The sequence below is a fragment of the Spinacia oleracea genome, chromosome 4, assembly GCF_020520425.1.
Source record: "Spinacia oleracea cultivar Varoflay chromosome 4, BTI_SOV_V1, whole genome shotgun sequence".
NCBI classification, from domain to species: Eukaryota; Viridiplantae; Streptophyta; class Magnoliopsida; order Caryophyllales; family Amaranthaceae; genus Spinacia; species Spinacia oleracea.
This window is the reverse complement of record NC_079490.1, coordinates 127,214,630-127,236,851: the sequence shown is the minus strand read 5'-3', so window position 1 is coordinate 127,236,851 and position 22,222 is coordinate 127,214,630. Positions and strand designations below refer to the sequence as shown.

Here is a 22,222-nt window from a genome sequence, read left to right as displayed (position 1 = left end):
ACGCTTTTTGGACCGTTTTTCGACGCTAAAAAGCGTCGATAAATTAGCCCTCGACGCTTTAAGGAAGCGTCGAGAAAATTAAAGTCGAGAATATTCTCGACGCTTTATGGCGTCGTGCACGGGGACGCTTTTTGGCGTCCACTTTCATCCTTCAGCGTCGACAACCTCGACGCTTTTCGCCGTCCACAAGATTTTCCCGCTTTGCCCCACCCTTTTCCTAATCATTGTCCTCGACGCTTTTTGGCGTCCATAATTTCATCAGCCTAGACGCTTATATGCGTCCACAGGTCTTTTCCTAATCAATGTCCTAGACGCTTTTTGTCGTCCATGTTTTCTTCAGCCTATCTTTTCTTAATCAATGTCCTCGACGCTTTTTCGCGTCATGTTTTCTTCAGCTTAGACGCCACAAGATTTTTTCCTGTTTTAACATTTTCCTATTTAATGTCCTCGACACCTACAGGCGTCCAGAAATTTATTTTGGCGGGATATTTAATTCAAAATGAGCACGATAATACGACCCCAAAAAACGTCCAAATTATTTGTATGATTAACCTTTTTTTTTCCACGTACCTATATATTAATTCCTGTATCATATATATATATATATATATATATATATATATATATATATATATATATATATATATATATAACATTATTCATCACGTACAATTATAAATTTAAAATTAAAGTACAACGTAACACAACATCGATCAATTAATTAACCTGAATTGTGAATACTTGGTCTTCAATTAACAATAAAATTAACTTATAATTCATAGTACGTACACGTATGTTACTAACCAGAATCCAAACATAAACGCATATATATCACTAATCGAAATCCTAACCAAATAGTCCAAAACAACATGATATCATAAATCAAACCAGCTAGGCCAAGAAAAACTAAAACTTAGAAAAACTAACTAGCTAAGATGTACTACGTACATATACTATATGTAGATGATCGATGGTAGTAGCTCATATGAAGCTCAAGTGTCTTGGCCTTCATTTTGCTTTTGCACATTATCACGTTGGACGACCTTCAAAGAAAAATACAAAATGTAATAAGTACATAATAAGTCGGAAACTTGAACTACGAAGGAAATTAAATACAACATTCAATTCTAGTTTGTTCTATATCATTCACAGAATGTCTATTATAAATGAGCAAAAGCATAGCAGAGCCAAGAACATGTCAAAGACCCAGGGGTATAAATACTACAGCTGAACACACACACAGCAGAACACACACACAACATGCAGGGAGTGATCATGTCAATGACCAGGTGTATAAAACACACATTTTGTAACTGATGATGATACATCATGTTCATACTATCTTTTCTAGCATCATGCATATATATTATCTTTCACTTTTCTGATATTTGGTTGTCTACTAACTTCAGGAACCCGTGAAGCGCGTTGTTTCATTTCAAGATGTTGGAAGAACCCTTGGAGGAAACAATTCTGCAGTATCTGAGCAAACTGTTCCTGCTCAGATGTTATCATAGTTGCATCAGTTCTGCAGTTCTGAGCAAACAGATCTGATGTTATCATACTGCAGAACTGGTATGATCGCACCCATAAGTCCATAACCCTCAACAAACAGATCCCATTTAAGCTAAACAAGTAAAATGGGGAATTTTACAGTCAGACGGCTGATATTATTAAGCTAAACAAGTTGTACTTGATCCAACAGGTTCGAACAATGTGCAGCAATTAAGAAACATAGTCTGATATCATATGAAAGATTTTAGGGCAGCAATTAAGAAACCTAGGCTAAATTCAGGAAGCGGCATCATGTGCACAATTTAAACATCAAGATGTTGGATTCTGAGATTTCTGTTTTTCTTTTGTCATGATGACGGTGATATGCTAATGAATTTCTCATGCTAGTCAGTAAGCTGAGTTGATTTTAAAAAACTTATAGAAAGCAAGAAATAAAACTCATAAACGAAATTGAGCATTCAAATTAGCAGATTATGAACAACTGCCTAATATTCCCATGTGACCTAAGCAATGGTCCAAACCAACTATCACATTTTTAATTGGAAGTTTGGCATGAACAGTTGGTTTGACATTTCATTCAAGTCAACTGTCAATCAAAATGATGGTGGAATTGTGCAGTTAATACTACTTGACAAAATAACAACACACATAAACAAATATCGAATGAGTATTTGGTTTCTATTAATTAGGCTATTAACATATTTGAGTGTGAGCTATATACTATGAATCTATATGAGAATTGACAGGTATTCTGAAAACGGGTGCAAAATATATTGTTTCCCCTCATACGTTACAAATAGTCCTTCTTGGAATCTTGGTACCATCTAATCAACCACCACAAACATGAAAATCAAATGAGTATATAGTTACACCCAAGAGAGGAGCATTGATGTAGAAATTAATATCCAGATTCACATTCCACAAGGAGCATTGATGTAGAAATTAATATCCAGATTTACACATGATTTTCACATGGTTCATTCAATTTTCTACAACTACAATCACACTAGGGTTGAGTTGCTGTAGATATTTTATCTCTTGAATTGGGTAATTTGAATAGATATTTTATAATGTAAAAGTCTAGAGCTGGTATTTGTCTACAGTCTAAAGCGCACTTCTTTTAGAATGCTAAAGCGCACTTCATATACTACCTTTTCAGTTCCGTGCATTAACTATCAATAAAACTTGGTTTTTAAGCTTTGTTCTGATCAGTTTTAGACAAATCAGTTCTGATCAGTTTCAAGCATCTGTTTTTGTTTTCAGCTATGTTTATCTGTTTTTGTTTTCAGCTGTGTTTATCTGTTTTGAACACACACACACAGCAGGACACACACAACAGGGAACATGATCATGAATACCTAGAAACAACCTGGATTGTTATGGCTTATACAGATATCAAGTACAGAAGGTAGATGCAGACAAGATGCCCCAAGACAATTCAGATATTCGAAGTAACCAAATGCAAAAAGAGTTAAATGAGATGAAATTAGAATAATTACCCTTTTGTGTGCCATTCCCAAGACTTCTTATGCACAATCAAGAGCTTTTGTTGAAGCAGTTCCTGTACGAACTTGACCTACTAGTTGAGCAAATTGTCCAATAAGAGTTTTAAGCAGCCAATTATTCTCTTTCACTTGCTCTTGCAGCTTTCCATTTTCCTTCTCAAGTGTTTCGTTTTTCTTGTTGATAGCTGACACTTCTTCTTTTACATTTTCCATCACCACGGTCCTATGTCGAACTTTTCCATACCCATTCTTCCTTAGCACACCCTGCACTCCATAAACGTCGCTCGTTAGAACTCCAAGTCCGTAACCAACAGGACGTTCTGGTACCTTTCCACCATGCATAGTGTCCTCAAAGGCAATATTCTCGAGTTCTTGTTGAGACTTAGAAGGGTCTACATTCTTCAGCGATTCAACCATGGCCTTTGCATCATCCTGCACAAAAAAAATAGGATAACAATGCAAGATTAATTTCAGAAACTGTTTCGGAAACACATTTAGTGTAGTGTGGACTGCAAGTATTTAAATCAAATAGCTTAATAATATGGACTCATACAACAAAATCTTCAGTGAGTGCGTTTGGAAGAAAGGTCCCGTCCTTGCCCGTATGAGTCTTTATCCAAAGGGCTAATAAGCTCATTTTTACTCCATGCTCGTCTTCCTATACATGAGTAGCAATGTAAGAAGTATTAAAGAAAATCTAGAAAGATGACACCATCATGAAATAAATAAAAGAATTAATGATTTGTACATAATCAGCTTGTTGGTTCGCATAGCTATTAGAACCAGATCTATGAAATTGAGTTTGGGAGGCTCGTGCTTCTTTTCCACACTCTGACAATTTCTGCACTCACATTCAAAGAGATTTATTAAGAAAACAATAAACAAAGATTAATCAAACTTCAATTAAAAACATGGTACTTACTTGCCCTTCATCTGAATACCAAAATCTAACCAACTTTATCCACTCCTTACTGCTAATTCCATGTTGCGGAACTGCTTCTGTGGTCATCTGTGTTTCTGTTTTCTCCTCTGGTTTGTAGTAATCTTTCTTGAGAGAGTATTTATACTGCTTCCAGCTTTTATTGGCACGCTTGAGAATTTGTGTGACGTATACTGGACCATCAGGAATAACAAAGCGATCCTGCAAAAAATGATTTACCACAATCAGCATAGGAATCAAGTCAGACTGCTGGTTTTCAATCATATTTCAGATTTCCAACCATATTTCAGGTGCTGCTGATTTCCAATAATACTTGGTATTTACTTTTTGTGGGTGAATGATGCATTTCAACATTGAATAATCTGATGATTTATTGAAGTTTATAGGTCTAATTAAGTAAAACGAAACAGATGCATTTCATGGGAGTATCAATTCAGTTTATGTGATGGACCGTACAGGCCGTACCACCAAGCCACCTACTCACATAGTCTATCACAGAAGAAACAAGAGGGGACAACATATAACAGCAGACCTGCAGAACAACAGCCATAACAAAGGGCAGCAAGAGGCACAGGAAATAGAGGAAGAAAGAAGAGAGCAGTAGTTAAGGAGTTTGCAGTACAATTAAGAGACTTGTAACCTAAAGTTACTAACTTGGAGAATAGTGGCCTCAAGCTACTGATTTATGTATGAACCTTTATCAATTAAATCAATCAAGCTCTCTTTCCTAGTTGCTGTGTCCTTTTCATTCTGTTTCTGCAGGTGGTTCTTGCAAGTTTATTGCAGTTTATAGGTCTCTTTTAAGTAAATTGAAGCAGATGATTTCCTAAGATTATACTTACATCTATATCTTGTAACAATTTAGATTTTAGAGCCGCATCGACCTTTTTCCAGTTCTTGTATCCAACTGGACAGTAAGCCTCCATCTTTGCAAGGCTCCCAATGAATCTGACCAAGATCTGTCCACCTTTCCTAAGCGGTTGACACAAGTCATTGAATTCAACAAAGTACTTGATGCCATTGTTACTCCAGACATCGATTGTCTGAATAGGACCACTGGCCACTCCATAATTACCCTTAGCATCTGCATAAAAAGAGTTCAGACATCTTTAAACAGCCCACGATTAAAGCAATCATATAAATTGATGATAGTCTATGTATTCAATGATAATCTCTGCTTGCATTTAACGCGAGAGGTATAATCAGTTTGCTTGTTTGCTATCTGACAAGTAAATTGTCGTCTTATTTAAGTTAGCATATAAGATACACTTGAATAACGGTTGCAATGTTTTGATACCTAATACTAAACTTAGTTTTCTGTAATTTTATTTCTTCTTATTCACCAACAGGTCGTTTTTCTGAAATCGGTTGAGCTTAAAACAAAAATCAGGAAATCAGGAAATCAGGAAATCATTTAATATGGACTATTATTAACTTCTAAAACATTACGATTATCATGAGATGCTTTTATTAAACTTTAAGATATAAGGACAAGGGAAACTATATCTAATGGTTAAAAATTGAACTTACCGATGGTCATAACCTCTTCCTTGTCATCAAAATCTACATTATCACGCCATTCTGGATATTGCCGTAAGGACTTCGATTTTTTTGAGTTCCCTTTTGGTTCTTGAATACCTTCTGCAGGGTATTTCGGTGGTTTTGAAGGTGGGATACTAGGTTGAATATTAGGTGTGTTCTGACCGGAGGAAGGAGAAGGGTATTTCGGTGGTTTTGAAGGTGGGATACTAGATTGAATATTAGGTGTGTTCTGACCGGAGGAAGGAGAAGGGTATTTCATTGGTTTTGAAGGAGGGATAATAGGTTGAATTGAAATCTTGGAAGTAATCTTAGGTGGAATTTTATTTCCAGTTGATGCCTCGAGTGAATTTGATGTTGATCCAGTAGGTGGTGTTTTCCATATAGCTTGCTGTGCACTTTTAGCAGTACTCGGACATGGAGGTGCAACCATCGATGCAGTGGTACCTGGTGGAGAGAATGGTTCAAATCTAACAGACTTAGGAACCTCAGATGGTTGTGATTGAGTAGCATGCTTTTTGGTTGGCTGTGATGCATCTTCACTCAAAGATGAGGTACGTGATGGTAGCGAATTTGATGCTGATCCAGTAGCATATGTTTCAATTTTGACTCTAACCCTCTTGCGATAAGTCATCCTTACTATGTAGCAACTGCAAGACAAGTCACAAAAAAACAGAATATTAGCAAGCAAGGCAACTGAACTAATGAAAACAACTGAAATGGACAAATGAACAACTGAACTAATGGAAACAACTAAAATGAACAAATCAGAACAACGGAAATAATGAAAACAAATTATATGGAAGTGAGCCTTTGAGTGACCAGCTGTTCAGAATAGATTAGCAACAAAGGACAGACTACTGAAGTGGAATTTGAGTATTGTTGGCAACTGTGGCTTATGTCAGTTGGCCGATGAAACTCTTTCCCACCTGTTCTTCTCATGCCAGTTCTCACAGGAAGTTTAGAGTCTGGTTTTGCAGTGTTTGGGTGTTAGTAGAAGCATTTGGTAGAAGTGCAAAGAGCTGTGAAGAAAAGTAGAAGAAGCAGGAGTGCAGACTGTAGATACAACATTGCATTTCTAGAAACAATCTATAGTATGACTCTATATTGATTTGAAGGAGTATTTTGTAAGTAATCAAATGATATTGCATTATATTGATTTGAAGGAGTATTTTGTAAGTAATCAAATTATCAATTGCATTATCTGGATGATGAAACCGGCAAAGAGAAAGGAGAGGTATTTTTCTAATATGGTTGCTGCAGGTATAGGAGCTCAGAAGAGAATATGTATATAGCTAGCATGATTGACAAGATAATTGGTTGTACTACTCACAGCTAGTCGAGAACCAGCTCTTACACATGCAATCCCACCCTAGTGAATGGCTTCTTTACTGAATTGGATGCTTGCAAGTAACTTTCTGACAAACTTACTCCACGACTCAAACCTGGAGCTTTAAACAGAGTTACTAAACACAAACTAGCAACAAATCTTGTTGATCGTCCAGAATATGATTTCAGTATTTCAGCAAATACATCCAAATCATAAGAAAATCTAGGCTTACTGCCAGTCCCATCACTATAATATTTTGATCACTTCAATCACAGTAGTTGATTACTTCAATCAAATTTGATGTCAAATCACTTTAAAATTGCCAGTCCCAGGACTCCTAAGTCCTAACTCATATATTATACTCAAGTTAACAAACAGAAATGGAGATTGGCTTATAAATGACTCCAACACATCCAGTTTCTCATCAAAGTTTGATATGTCAGCGATAAAAAACTAATACACTCAACTGATAGCAGCTCACTAAAGCCCACACTATAGAACACCAGTTATTACTCAATGGAGATTGGCTTTATAAATGACTCCAACGCATCCAATTTCTCATCCAAATTTGATTTCTCAGCGATAAAACAATCAAAAATACACTCAACTGATAGAAGTCACTAAAGCCCACACAACAGGACACTAGTGGTTACTCAAAAGTAGACTGTGCGCATCAGAAAACCATTATGGAGGAGGCTTAACCCTAGTTTTTCTAGGGCGTTGACTTGTAAAATATAGAAACTATTATCCAGATCAAAGCAAGTGTTATAAAGTTGGCAACACAGCAAGGCAGCAGCAAGAATCTGTTGAAAGACTTACTTCTAGATTCAGAGTTGATCAGGTACTACAAGTTCATCCCCAAAACTAAAAGCACTTTTTTGTGTTCTGCATAAGCCAAAAAAAAACATGTCAGCTATAAGTCAAGTTTTGTGTTAAATAAAGAGCTGTAGCAGTTAAGCAGGATACGAAATAGAAAAGGAAATATCATAAAACAGATAAGCAAAATACCATTCAATAAGTAATATAAATATAATGACAACGTTTAACTGAAATTAGTATAACTAAATGAAATATCATTTTACACGGTGAAAAAGAAGTTCATAACTCGAATCCAAAAGAAAAATAATGAACTCTATAAACTATGACAAAGAATTCTATAAATCCAAAACACTATCATTTAGAAGCTCATCATCAGGAATATCAAACAAGTCCCTAGGCTTAGTCTTAATAACATGAAGCCATCCTTTTTGTATCTCATCCTCAATGTAAAAAACTTGCTTTGCTTGAGAAGAGAAAATAAATGGATCATCATCCAAATTTTGACCAGTGTGCATCAACTTTGAGAAATTGACACGAACTCTACCGTTCGTGTATGTTTTGACACCCCTCCGTACATCAACCCAGTCACATCGGAACATTAGAACCTTGAAAGAACCATAATAATCCAGTTCTAATATTTCATTAAGTTTCCCGTAATACTCTTGGCCATCAGCTTCTACCATAATTCCGGAATTTTGAGTCTTTCGAGATCGCTCACGGTCCACGGTGTCAAACTTATAGCCATTGATAATAACACTTTTCATCCTTTTGCCGCGATTGCTTAAACCATAGGCCAAGGCTTTTCTTAATTTTCCTTCTTTTGTGCTATCATCTAGGTCATTGGCCTATAATTCGAAAAACATAAGTTTTAGATTGGCAAATATAAAAAATAAATAAGGAAATCCCAAATTTAAAAGCATATGACCTTGTTTAGCAACCAATCGGAAAATTCATTGATTATCCACCGACTTTCTTGAACTTCTTCAACTTGATTCTCTTGCCGTTTTTCTTGTAGGAAGGCCCTTTAGAAATAAAAAAATTCGAATTACTAACAGTAATGACCGATACGCTCTAAAATAACCCATGACACTACTTACTCAAGCACCGGTTTCATCTCATCTGAATGAAGCAAAACATAACGATGTGCTTGCTTTAAACTTTTGTCATCAACACGGACATTCTTTTTCATCCCCACTACACGACCAGCAGAGTCATATAAATAGTTGTTGATGTCTGGAACACCATCTTCATTCCTTTTCGGTCTGTTGAATATGGTCTCGACACTTTCTAAATATCTCGAACAAAAAGCAATTGTTTCCCATAAAAGGTACCCTTCAGCTATGGATCCTTCTGGTTGCGCTTTATTGCTTACATGAGATTTCAAAAAGGCCAAATACCTTGAAATATAATGAACAGGATTGTGAACGTGAAAGAATAAGACAAGTATTGCGATGTATTCTTATTTTAAAATGATTAAAAAAATATTGAAGTTTAAGATATTGACCTCTCAATGGGATACATCCACCTATAATGAACAGGTCCACCGAGTTTGACCTCCTCCACTAGATGAATTAGTAGATGCACCATGATTGTGAAAAAAGTTGGCATAAACTCTTTCTCCATCTTACAAAGAGTCAACACAAGCTTCGACTGAATGGTATCTAATTCACTTCTTTCAATAGCAGCTGAACATATCTTCTTGAAAAAGTACGACAATTCATCGAGCAAATCAATTACTTTTGTAGCATTAGATGCTCTTAAAGCAACAGGAAGGACATCTTGCATGAGCATATGATTGTCGTGGCTTTTCAGATTAATAAGTTTTCGTTGCTTCAAATTCACACACCTTTGCAAATTAGATCCATACCCATCAGGAACTTTAAGATTTTGTAGGACTGTAAGAAATCTTTCTTTCTCTTCTTTAGACATAGTGTATGCAGCCGGAGGCAAATATTCGTTAACACGACTTGGATGAGATTGAGGCCAAAGATGAGATTTTATGTTCAGTTTTTTAAGGGCCAATCTAGCATTCTTATCATCTCTACTCTTGCTCATATCTAAAAGAGTTCCTAAGAAATTGTCACATACATTCTTCTCAATGTGCATAACATCTAAGTTGTGTCTAAGAGGATTATGTTCCCAATATTCTAATTCAAAAAGCTTACTTTTCTTTTTCCACAGAACACGATTAGACTCATCCTGGTCATTATCATCATTATCATCATCATCATCATCAAGTTCATCATCTTCTAGTCTCCCTCTTTTTTTCTTAACAACTTTTGACTTTCCATACACATACTTAACTTTTTCTTGTTGCTTCAAAACTTCTGTCCCGCTTACACGAACCGGAGCAAGACCATGTTCCTCTGTCCCATCAAATTCATTTGTTTGAGAACGATAAGGATGGTCAACTGGTAACCATTTTCGACACCCAGGGTAGACAATTTTACCACCAAAACTATAAGAATGAGTAGAATCAACACACGAAGGGCAAGCTTTATAACCTCTTGTACTCCAACCCGACAACATAGCATATGCTGGAAAGTCATTTATAGTGGAGTGTAAGACTGCTCGCATCTTGAAATTTTTTCCGCTATAAGCATCAAAGGCATCTACACCTTCCCACAACAATTTTAACTCATGGATTAATGGTTGCAAGTACACATCAATATCCATACCAGGACCCTGTTTCCCCGGAATAAGCACAGACAAAATAAATGATGTCGACTTCATACAAAGCCACGGTGGCAAATTATAAGGAATCAGGATCACCGGCCATGTACTATAACTAGTATTCATCAAACGATATGGATTAAAGCCATCACTTGCTAGACCCAATCTAACATTACGAGGATCTTTGGCGAATTCCTCATATATTTTATCAAACATTTTCCAAGCTTCACCATCCGCCGGGTGACTTATGATATTTCCATCCTTGCGGTCAAAATGCCATCTCATGTCCTATGCTGTTTTAGATGACATGTAAAGTCTCTTTAGTCTAGGGATCAGAGGAAAGTACCGCATCACTTTAGCTGGAACACCCTTCTTACATGTTCCTTTGTCTTTCACACTACTCTCACCCTCCTTTTCTTTCACATTCTTCCACCTTGATCTGTGGCAGATATGACACTCACTTTTTCCTGCAAATTCGCCCCAATATAACATGCAATCATTCGGACATGCATGGATTTTCTCGTAACCCAATCCCAAATCATTCATTATCTTCATGCCTTCATAATACGACGATGGAAACTCCTTAATATAAGGAAATGCGTCTAATAGAAGCTCAAGCAACTTATTAAATGATGCGGCAGACCAATGGAACATACACTTGAGGTGAAACAAGTGCAATAGAAACGACAGCTTTGAGAAAGTTGTACACCCCTCATATAGACCCTCATCAGAAGCTTCCCTAAGTCGTTTATACTTCGCTTCTTCTTCATTGGTGTTGGTTGATGGAAATTCATCATCTTCCTCACATTCAAAATTTAACTCTTCATGCATGTCATACGAATATTCATCTTCAAAATTAGCTTCACTTAATGATGGGTCTTGGGGTTCGTTGGTGGGTTGTGGACTATTGTCAACCTTAAAAGCTGCTCTTAGTAACCCATTCATATCATCTCGACCAACTACATTTTCTTGATCATTAGGGATCTCTAAGGTATTACTCTCTTCAACTCTACGATGGAAAATCCATTGCCTATAGTTCTTATAAAAACCGTTAAATAAAATGTGTCCTCCTACCTCGCCTAAGTCAAACCATTTATTTAACTTGCATTTATTACACGGGCATCGAGTTTTTCCCTTTAGAAGAGTCTCCTTTGCAACCTCTAAAAATTCCATGCAACCGTTATAATAACGGGTATCCCCTTTTTGTAAGTCAATCCAACTAGTATCCATGTCTAAGAAAAAAAAAATTATAATTATAAATAAACACACTTATAGAAAAAAAAAAGAACGATTAAACCACATTAATCTGCAAATAATTAACATCGCATTCTCGTTTAGTTTTTTGGGTGATCTGTACATAATATTTCTCTTATTTTCTCATAACATATAAAGAACATACAAAACAAAAGTTATTGACCATGGTTTATAATTTTGCAACTATAATCTCTACATTTTTTTAAGTATTTTTCCCATGAGATGGGTTAACAAGTTGATATCATGATCATTAAGTATAAATTGTTTAGCAACTTTTCACAAAACCAACAAGAACGACTAGTTAAACACCACAATTGAATCAACAAACAAAAATAAATTAAATACGCAACGAACTGAAAATCAAGACACAAAATTATCCATAAGATATATTGCAAGCAAATAAAAATAAATTCACAAAGAAAATATTATTGCAAGCAGGAAGCAGCTACCAAATAAAAATCATACTACAGGCATGTACTGAAATCTGGATTCCAGGTTACTGCAATTGGACCACCAACTGTCCCTCCTAATTCATTCAAGTTTTCTGTTTTTTTCCTTATTACTGACATTCTACATTCCACCATAAAAGCACCTCCCATATGGATTCCGCAATATAGTCACCTGCACTTCCATGGCCATATTTACGTAACTTCAAATTCAGGATCATCATATCATCTCTGTCCATATACAATGAAAAAGAAACCCTGCTGCTGTTTTAGGATATGATTGCAGGAAACCGAAGAACTTGACAAGGGATATCTATCCCCGTGCTATCTAATAAAAAGGCCAGCTAATAATACCACATCCAACCAAATTATGGTAACAGAGATAAAGATTTCTACCATCTTACTTAGATTACATGGGGTCAAAGAGAGTAAAGTCTGAACTGACGAAAATTAAAAGATGCAAAGTGTAACACAGAAGTCCATTCAGCTTCTCCCCCTTCCCCTAATTACCTCCTAAAGAAAGTATGAAAGTAACAGAATTGATTAAAGCCCGAGTTTATTAGGATCTTTATTATTCTTTTTCGTTGCCTAACTACCGAGAATTATTACTACAGAATCTCCAAAGCTCTAAAACTATGCTTTGTATGTATCAAATATACAATGAATCTTGCTCACGTCCTACAATTGTAACCATACACCTGACCAATTGATTATCCAATTCTCCTGAAAGCTATGGGAAACATCAGACCAGGGGTTAACGGTGCTTGTCAAAAAATCGAATCATATCTACAAATTTCAAGTAGAATTATGAAGAGAGCATAGACTAATTAGACCTAAAACAACACCAAAACAAACCCTAACTTAATATATTTAACAGTTTGAAACCCATCATTCCCTTGTTCACAATTCACAACTGTTCAAATCACTACAAATGGCAAGGATCAAGCACAACAATGTATGCCTCAAAAACAACTTTCAAGGAACAAGCACCAAACAAGAGGAGGGAAGAAAAGTAAGAACCTAGCAACAAATTGATACAAACAGCCAACATATAAGTAAAAAATAAAATAAATTAAAATCAGGAAACACGAATGTAGTACTAAAATATTAAAGTATTAAACTATTATATAAGTACATTCACGCAATGCATGCTGAGAATCAGGCAAGAACGTTTGGTACAGCTCACAGTCCCACCTTCCATCCATGAGGTTGGGAGTTCAATTCTCATTGAACCTAACATCATGGATAGGAGTCATAAGACTCATAGGAGGGTGATTAGATTAGTGGTCGTTTCTCTAGCCACGTGAATAGGGTTCTCAATATCAAAATTCTGTTCCTCCTATGACTATCTGTCTATCCTTACCCTACCTCCACAAGGATGGATGAATGATCCTCTAGTCAATAAAATAATTAAAAGATCAGAAACTTCACAATTAAGCAACACAAACTTAAAGATTATTGCAACACCAAGCAACATTATGTCCACCAGAGCAGACAGAATCACACTAAATGCAAAAAAACTACGCTGCAGAAAACATAGTTAAAAAAATGGCACCAATTCACGCGTTCTATAAAAGAACAGCCAACAAACACAACACTAAAAAGGGAATTCCCGGAGTGCAAAGCATAACAAACAAAAAGAGTGAGAAATAGATAAAGTACCTTAGTGAAAACCCGGAGCAGCAAGGGACAAGTCTGCAACCAGGACAAGAAATGTATTACCAACATTAGTAGATACTTCGTATAGAACAAAACCATTCCCCTGATAAGTAACAACTAGAACATGAACAATTGAGCATATCAAATATCACTAGCACACTAAGTAAACAGTTTTGAAAATGCACCCTTTAATAAACAGCATCCCATCCAGAACCAACAACATTGAATGTTTCGAGAACTCGTGAAATCAGATGTCAAACACGCCCAAGTAAATCCGCATTATTCTGGTAAGAAAATCACCCTAATAAAGAGACTATTATGAAGACAAGTCCCTTTTAATCAGGAGACACAATATTACTCCAATAAAGGGACAATTGACAATTTACCACCTCAATTTCACATCGTAAAGCAAGAAAACCCTAAAAAACCTCCAAAAAAATCAAAAAGCCAGAAGATTAACATTAATTAGTGTTGACAGATACTTATTCAGGTTTTCAGCAAAATTAGGAGCTATTAGGCCTGATATTGAATACTCCTTGAGAATTTGTTTGACGCATGTTAATCCATGTCAGAATTTTCTTATAAACACCATATATGCATAGATAGATGCCATCATTACTTTGGGGAAGGCAAACATATAGCTAAACTAATAGCATACTCAGGCCTAAAACAAAGTTTAGAAGACGTTTGTGTTTTAGTTGTGGCCTAACAATCTCCAATATAAATACAACAATCAATGGTAAAGCAAACCAAAGACGAAATGTAAACTCTGAGATGTATTGTAAATCATTAACCTTTAATCAAAGAGAAGTCACCTCTTTATGGGTGCGAAAGTGAATACAAAGGTGAGTGATAAGAACTCGATTTAAGCAATAAACAAGCACAAAGGATAAAATCAATCACACTTTTCATGAATCAAAGCTTAAAAAATAACAATAGATTAATAGTGTACGTATATATACTGTCATTTAACAACTAAAAAAATAATCATGCTTCGCATTCAAAAGATAACCAACATCTATTTTACGCGATTTCAAGACAAAAGCTTCAACTTGCATAAAACCAAATTGACACGAACAGGCTATACTTTGAAGTTTGAAGTCTTGAACTCCCAAACTTTGCATCAATATACATTAGGCTGTGTTTGTTATTAGTGGATCCCAATGGCAAGAAACTGAGGACAACTTTTGGCAATGTAAACTGTTGCTACTGCTATAATTCCCACTCCCCGCATTTTGAAATCGATTAAACACAGAAAATAAAAATACTCTGCAATTCAGCATATCTAACCAAATATAACACACTAACACAATTTCAGCCCAAGCCAAACAACCAATCTCAAATTGAAATATACCTAAATATAAACAAGCCCTGCGAAACTCTCAGCAAATTGGAAATTGAAAGAAAATTGAAAAATAATACAACAATCATAATTATACAACAATCATATTGAAAAGAAAATTGAAAAATAATACAACAATCATAATTATACAACAATCATATTGAAATTTTCAAAGAAATTTGAAAGAAAGATAAAATTTGATGAAGAACAGGGTACATACCTTGGAAATTCAAGCCCACAACACGCAAAAACTGATTATTAACAACGCGATTTTCCACCACTGTGACTCGTGAGAGGATGAAGATGAATAAATTAGCAAGAAATTAAATATTACACTAAATTGACAAAAACGAAAAATAAAAAACAGAGCAGATTAATGGCGTCCTTCTGATTAAAGGTGGACGAACCTGAAGAAAAGGGCGAGAGGATTAATGGCGAGAGGATTGGAGATTATCAGATCGAGAAGAAGAAGATGACTAGCTTTAGGGTTTGAAAGTCGTGGGCTGGGAGGATGAGTCGTGGAGTTAGGCAATGTTAGGCGGTTTCAAAAATAAATTTCTGTTTTAGCGTGATTTGATTTTCACAAAATTCTGAGTATTATTCGCAGCACGTGCTTCTCACGTGGATTAGGTACGGTTTCTTCGACGCTTTAAAGCGTCGACAACGTTGTGGACTGTTTTTAGCGTCGTGGCAACACGGGATTTTCCCCCCCCGCAAAATCAATGCCTTTGGCGTCCAAGACCAAGCGTCCAAAAAGGGTATGTTTTGTAGTAGTGTGTAGACTTTATTTAACATTTATTCATACAATTAAGAATTATTTAACTTTTATTTTATCTACTTTTATGATCACAAAAGAATATTACAATCACCAAGATCATTTACACACGTTGACCTTTGAATTCTTGCAGATAAGGGTAGTCAAACTTAATGAAATGAACACCTCCTACTTTTAGGTAATTATCATAAAAATATATTTAATTACCAATTTTCAATAGTAAAAAAACAAGTTTGATGTCATTCTAACAAAATTGTAAGACCACTTGTTTCCCGTGATAATAAAGCATATCTATATATGTACGTTATTTTTTCATGTTGCTAAAACTGTTCGAATAACTTTTTAATTTTATCAACGAATTGACAACCAATATATAAAGTTAAGATTTAAGGTCATTAATTATAGAAGCAAACAATAAAGCATAAACTTGTTTCTAATGACAACAAAACATAAATTACTTCCCATGTTTTTGAAAACGGATTCAACGAACTTTTTGACCATAACGAAATCTCCATATAATTTAGCAAAGAATTTTAATATGAATTGTTTCTAACGGAAACAAATTAAAAATCTTATGTCATGTTAGCACCGGATAATAATACAGCTTATTTTCAATTGCAATAAATCAAATCAAACATTTGTTTTCACATTGTATTGCTAAAACTATTTATTTTTTTGCTCTCAAAAAAAAAAACTATTTATTTTTTTATCTTTTTTAAAAAATAAATCTGATTCCATGTTTTAGCAACAATAGTTAAGTGGTTGGTTTCTAATGACAACAAATCAAGTACCCGTTGCCATGTTTTGTTACTAAATGGAAACAAATAAAAATTATGATGCCATCGCGCAACAAATAATAAAAATATTGTGTTTCCATTTGCAACAAAACAAATACATGTTTCCATAGTTGGTTGCTAAAATTGATTAAACGACGTCCCACGTTTGTCGAAATATATACACATAACGTAGCAACAAATTTTAACATACCTTGTTTCTAATGGAAACAAAATAAAAATTTGATGCCATGTTAGCAACAGATAGTAAAACAACTTATTTTCAATGGCAACAAATCAAACATTTGTTTCCACATTGTGTTGCTAAAACTATTTTTTTTTAATCTATGTTTTCAAAAATATAATTCCATATTTTAGCAACAAATAGCAATATGACTTGTTTCTAATGTCAACAAATCCAGTACTCGTTGCCACGTTTTGTTACTAAATGGAAACAAATCAAAACTATGATGCTATCTAGCAACAAATGTTAAAAATAATTTGTTTCCATTGGCAACAAATCAAATATATGATGCCATCTAGCAATAAATAGCAAGAAAATTGGTTTCCAATGGCAACAAGTAAAAACACTGTTGCTAACATTTGAACTTGGCAACCAAAAAAACAAAATGGGTTTCTATTTAGCAACAGTACAAAACGTAGTTGCCAAACTTTGTTTCTAAAAGGCTCTCATTTTTGTAGTGATTGAAATTGCGGTATTGAAATTGCGATATTGAAATTGTGGTATTGAAATTGCGGTATTAAAAGTGCGATATTGAAATTGCGGTATTGAAAGGTGCGATATTGAAATTGCAATATTAAAAGGTGCATAATTGAAATTTGTACTTGGGCACATGAGATTCGAACGCCAAGCGGCTCCTTAAAAATAAGTGCGCCCGACACGAATTCAAAGCCAAAAATCTCAACTTGGGAGAGGTTGCTCAACCCAAATATCCTAGATTTTGCATGTTAAACTTGAACTTGAAAGCTTGAATATTGAAGTTTTGAACTTGAAATAATTGAAGTTTGAACTTGAAATGATTGAAATTTTAACTTGAAATGATCCTAGTTTAAGGAAATAACCATGAACAACCCTAAACATGGTGGGATCTTGAAAATTGAAAACTTGAACTTGTATATTGAAAATGGAGTTTTGAATCTCAAAAGACTAAACCTTTAAATGTTAAAAGGTGTCATCTTTGATTACCCCATGTTTGAAGATGATTCTAGTCCATGAGGTGACTGTAAACAACTTGGACATCCTCGAATCTTGAAAATTTGTATTTTGCATTTTGAAAAAGTTTGTATTTTTGGAAAACATGTACTCCCTCCGTATTTATTTAAGAGATACACTTGGTCAGGCACGGGTATTATGAAAAAGAATTGAATGAAATAAAGTAATAAAACAAGTGGGGTTGAGTAGATATTTTAATAAGAAAACAAGTGGGGACCATGTCATTTTAGGAAGTGGGGGTGGGGGTGGGGTGTAGATATATTATTTAATTAGATAGTGGGGTTGATAAGTTACTAAAAATGGCAAGTGTATCTCTTAAATAAATACGGCCGGAAAAGGCAAGTGTATCTCTTAAATAAATACAGAGGGAGTATGATTGTTGCAAGTGGTGTTTTTTAATGATTAAAAACACCAACTTTCTAATCATTGAAAATCAAAGCAACATAATTTATTAGAATGGGATTCGGATTGACCTAGTTAGATTTAGGCAAGAGCTCCCAATTGCTTTTGAATTTAGGAATTTTGTATGTGTTTTTGAGGTGTTTTTGAGTTGTATTTTGAGGCGTAATGTCGAAATTACGACGTTGTATTGTTGTTCCCCTCCTCATCATGCACACGTCAGCGCAGGGCGCTGGTGACGTGGCTTTAATGCCGCCAAAGCAAGGACGGGGAATCCGTCATTGTTTCGGCTTGTAGTGTTGTACCTGTTGTACGAATAGTACTAGGTTTGGCGTTTTGTATTTTCTTGGAGGTTAAGGCATCGTTTAGCATCTAAAAACAAGCCTTTCTCGGGTTTTGAATTCCGGTTTTACGGGACAGGGCCCGGCATGCTCGGTTTTGTGGGTCGGCGCCCGAATTTGACTTGCCTTATATGATTTTGAGTGGAAAAGACCTAGTAAAACCAATGGGATGGTCTAATAGATGAGATTGTACTTGGATTTTGAAATTGAATTTGGGAAATTGTATTTTGTACCGAGAACCGAAAGGGGAACGGTCTCGGGGGTTGGATTTTGGATCTTGTATTTGGAATCATTATTAGCAATTGGGATTTCCACCTGGAGTTATTCCAATCACCTAACAAGGATAATGGTATCGTCATCATCCCAAAGGGGAGACACAAATTAGGTGTCTATAGAAGCCCCCACTTTGATTGAGCGTTCGGTTAGGAAAGCGCAAGTCAAAGTATTTCGAAAGGGACGGAGAATGATCAAGATGTTCAGCAATCAAGACCACTCTTTGTACGCCGGTACCTGCATAAAACAGGCGTTAGAAAAAAGGATAGAGTCTACCTCGGTGCGGTTGGTGATGACTCAGGTTTGTACTTGTACTTTTCCGCCTTCAAATCAGGACGGAGCTTGGCATCGAAAATTTTGAATCTTGAATTTTTGAATACCCGGAGTTAATCCGTTGGGGATGTGCTTTGCTGGGGATAAGAGCTTTTTGCTGGCCCTTAAAATTTGGAATTTCGACTGACTTTCTCGGAGCTTGGGTCCGTTGGGAGTTGAACGCCTGAGTCGTTGTATTTTTTGGACTTTGTATTCTTGAAATATGAATCTGTTTGTACTTGGAGATACAGGTGTATACCCGTATTTTCGATGGATGGCTTGATGCGATGTTTGATGCTTGGTGCGGAAGACCGTAGCAGCAAAGGACGTGCAATCAGCACGGGAGACCGCGCGCTGAAGATTCGCGCATGCATGGGGGCAACGCTGGGCGCTGGGGCTGCGTGTGGCACGGGGCTGCACTATATAAGTGCCCATTGCCGTGCCATTTTGAGGCACACTCTCTTGAATTCTTTGCTCTTTTCTCTCAAAGGTCGATTAGGCTCTTCCCTTGATCTTGTTCTTACCTTGTCCATGTAAGTATTTCATGTTTTTTGCTAATGAAATAACTCTAGGATTGCATGTAGTTTTTATTTTCTCGTACTTTGAAATGATGCTTGTATGCTTGAGCTTTTTGAATCTTGTAGAAGACTGTTTGATACCCACTTGAACTTGAACTGTTGGAACTTGTAGTTTTGAATTTTTGAAAGTTTTCTTGAATGTATATTTTTTGTATCGGCTTCGGCATGGATAGCCTAGGCGTTGATGTAGAACTTGTATACCTTCTTTGGCATGGATAGCCTAGGCGTTGGTGTTTGAACTTGTATACCTGCTTTGGCATGGGTAGCCTAGGCGTTGGTGTTGAACTTGTGCCTTGAACTACAGGTCCACTGGGGATTCTTCTTGAATTTTTTGACTTTGTTTAGGCTAGTATAGGATAGCCCCCAATTTAGAATTTTGATACCTTGTACTCCACTTGATTTAGTATGCCTCGTCACACTCGGAGGAAGCTCGCCGAATCGTCGGTAGTTCGAGCTGATGAGGAGGACGCTTCGGATGATGAAGCGGCTGCAATAAACGCGCCCAACGGAGGTATGGTTCCTCAGGATGCGCCTTCTTTTAGTGGTGCTGGTTGGAATCCTTCCGACCTGGTGTTTCGGCCGGAGTGGCACTTGTCTCAGCGGCCTCGCGCTGGCATGGTGAGTCTTGTATTGTGCTTTTGAACTTGTATCTTGTATTTGTATAGGTTTGGAGTTAACTCGTTCACCTGTAGGCCAATGGAAAGCCGTTTCGTACTTTCTGATCCTTGGTGGAGGTTCAGAGGGCTTTTAAAGCTCTTCGTGCTGATGAGGAGGCCATGGAAATTTGGTCGCAGTCGGGCCAGGCCGACTTCTGGCATACCATGGGAGGCTCTTCGAGGAGAACGGGGATCAAGCCCCGACTATGGGCTTTGTTGGAGCGGTGATGGGATACCACCTACACTTTCCACATGGCATGGGGGGAGATCACCATTACCCCCCTTGAGTTTGCTATGATCACGGGTCTTCCTTTTTCTGAGAGGAATGTGACCTTTGATCTGGAGCTGACGTGGCGCTCTACCGCTGCCAGGGACTTGCTTGGCCCTGTTGTTGACTTGTCAGATGACGATGCCTATGCTTCTGTGACGGTGATCTTGGAGGCTATCTGCGGTGTGGGTGTATCCGAGGAGCAGAAGGTTAGGCTTTTCCTCCTAGCCTTGGTGAGCAGGGTGATGGTCCCGAGTAGGAACGTTCGGGTGCACATCCGGTTCCTGTCCGTTCTGGGGGACTTGAGAGCTGTTTCGAGCTATAACTGGGGTGGCTTTTGTATGAGATGAAGCAGGCTTCCCGGACTGCGGTGGGGAGTGATCCGAGCATGGCTGCTCTGTGGAGTGTGCTGGAGGTATTTAAGACTCGTTGTACCTTGTACTTTGTACTTGTATGCTTGTATTTGAATTTGACTGATGTTTTTCTTGCTTCTTGAAAGATTTGGATATATGAGCACTTTTCGACTTTGGCGTCGGATCGTACTAGAGATGTGGCTTACCCGTATGCTGCCTCTTGGATAGGAGCGGTGTGCAGCAGTGTGCCTCTAGCGGCCTCTCGCAAAGCTTGGAGAGTCCTACCTGCTGACGAGGTAATATTCTTGTACTGTTGTGCCCTCTTTGTATTTGTATTTGTGTTGTTGCCTGAGTTGTCTGTTTTGCAGGTGGTATGGCGTCCTTTTGCCAACGCGCTTATACCTTCCTCGGCTGCACGTGCCCGTTTCCTGTCTGGGCGGCGGGTTTTGCTTCCAGGTGTGTACCGCCATATGTGGTACCTAGGAGAGTTTTACCTGCTGATAGGGTAATATTCTTGTACTGTTTTGCATTCTGGTATTTGTATTTGTAATGTTGCTTGAATCGTTTGCTATGCAGGTGGTATGGCGTCCTTTTGCCAACGCGGTTGTACCTGCCTCAGCTGCTCGTGCCCATTTCCTGTTTGGGCGGCGGGTTTTGCTTCCAGGGGTGTACCGCCATATGTGGTATCTGGGGGAGCGGGTGTCCCCTCAGCACAATTCGGGGGAGAGACTTATCCCGAAGGACCCACCAGGGTCCATGCTGGCGTTGGATGAAGAGTTGGCCCGGCTCTATGTGGAGGCTTGGGGCGATGCTGTTTGCCGCTCTTGGAGGGATTTTGTACACAGGAAGGGGAGCTATGACGACTTCTTGAGGAGGTTGGCTCCACCAATACGCTTCGTACTGCCGATGAGCTTTGAACCTTGCATTCTTGTATTTTTGTATTCATTGGATGATTGTATGATTGTATGATTGTATGATTGTATATAGGAGGAGGAGGTTGATCTTGAGGATATTCCCCATGCTGAAAGGATCCTCCGCTATGAGAACTCGGACGGGGAAGAGGTGGTGGAGACCATCCCTTTTGCTTCTCCTTCGCACCGGAAATCATATGATGCTGTACCTGAGCATTATACCGCTGTAAGTACTGTTGCATTTATTTTGAAACTGTTTGTAATCTTGTACTGGGGAATTGATCTTGGATTTTGTATGCAGGCGCCTCGGGCGAGAGTGCATCGCTGGAT

The 22,222-nt window shown here is 37.2% G+C and overlaps 1 protein-coding gene across 1 annotated transcript; it reads right to left on the bottom strand.

Annotated features, from left to right (window-relative positions):
- Positions 1–10,606: 10,606 nt before the first annotated feature.
- Positions 10,607–12,257, bottom strand: LOC130471865 (uncharacterized). Its single transcript, XM_056842202.1, has 2 exons — positions 12,140–12,257; positions 10,607–11,550 (listed from the first exon to the last, which is right to left on the bottom strand). Exons 1-2 carry the CDS (start codon positions 12,255–12,257, stop codon positions 10,607–10,609), a joined length of 1,062 nt encoding a protein of 353 aa, XP_056698180.1.
- Between the last annotated feature and the right edge of the window lie 9,965 nt (positions 12,258–22,222).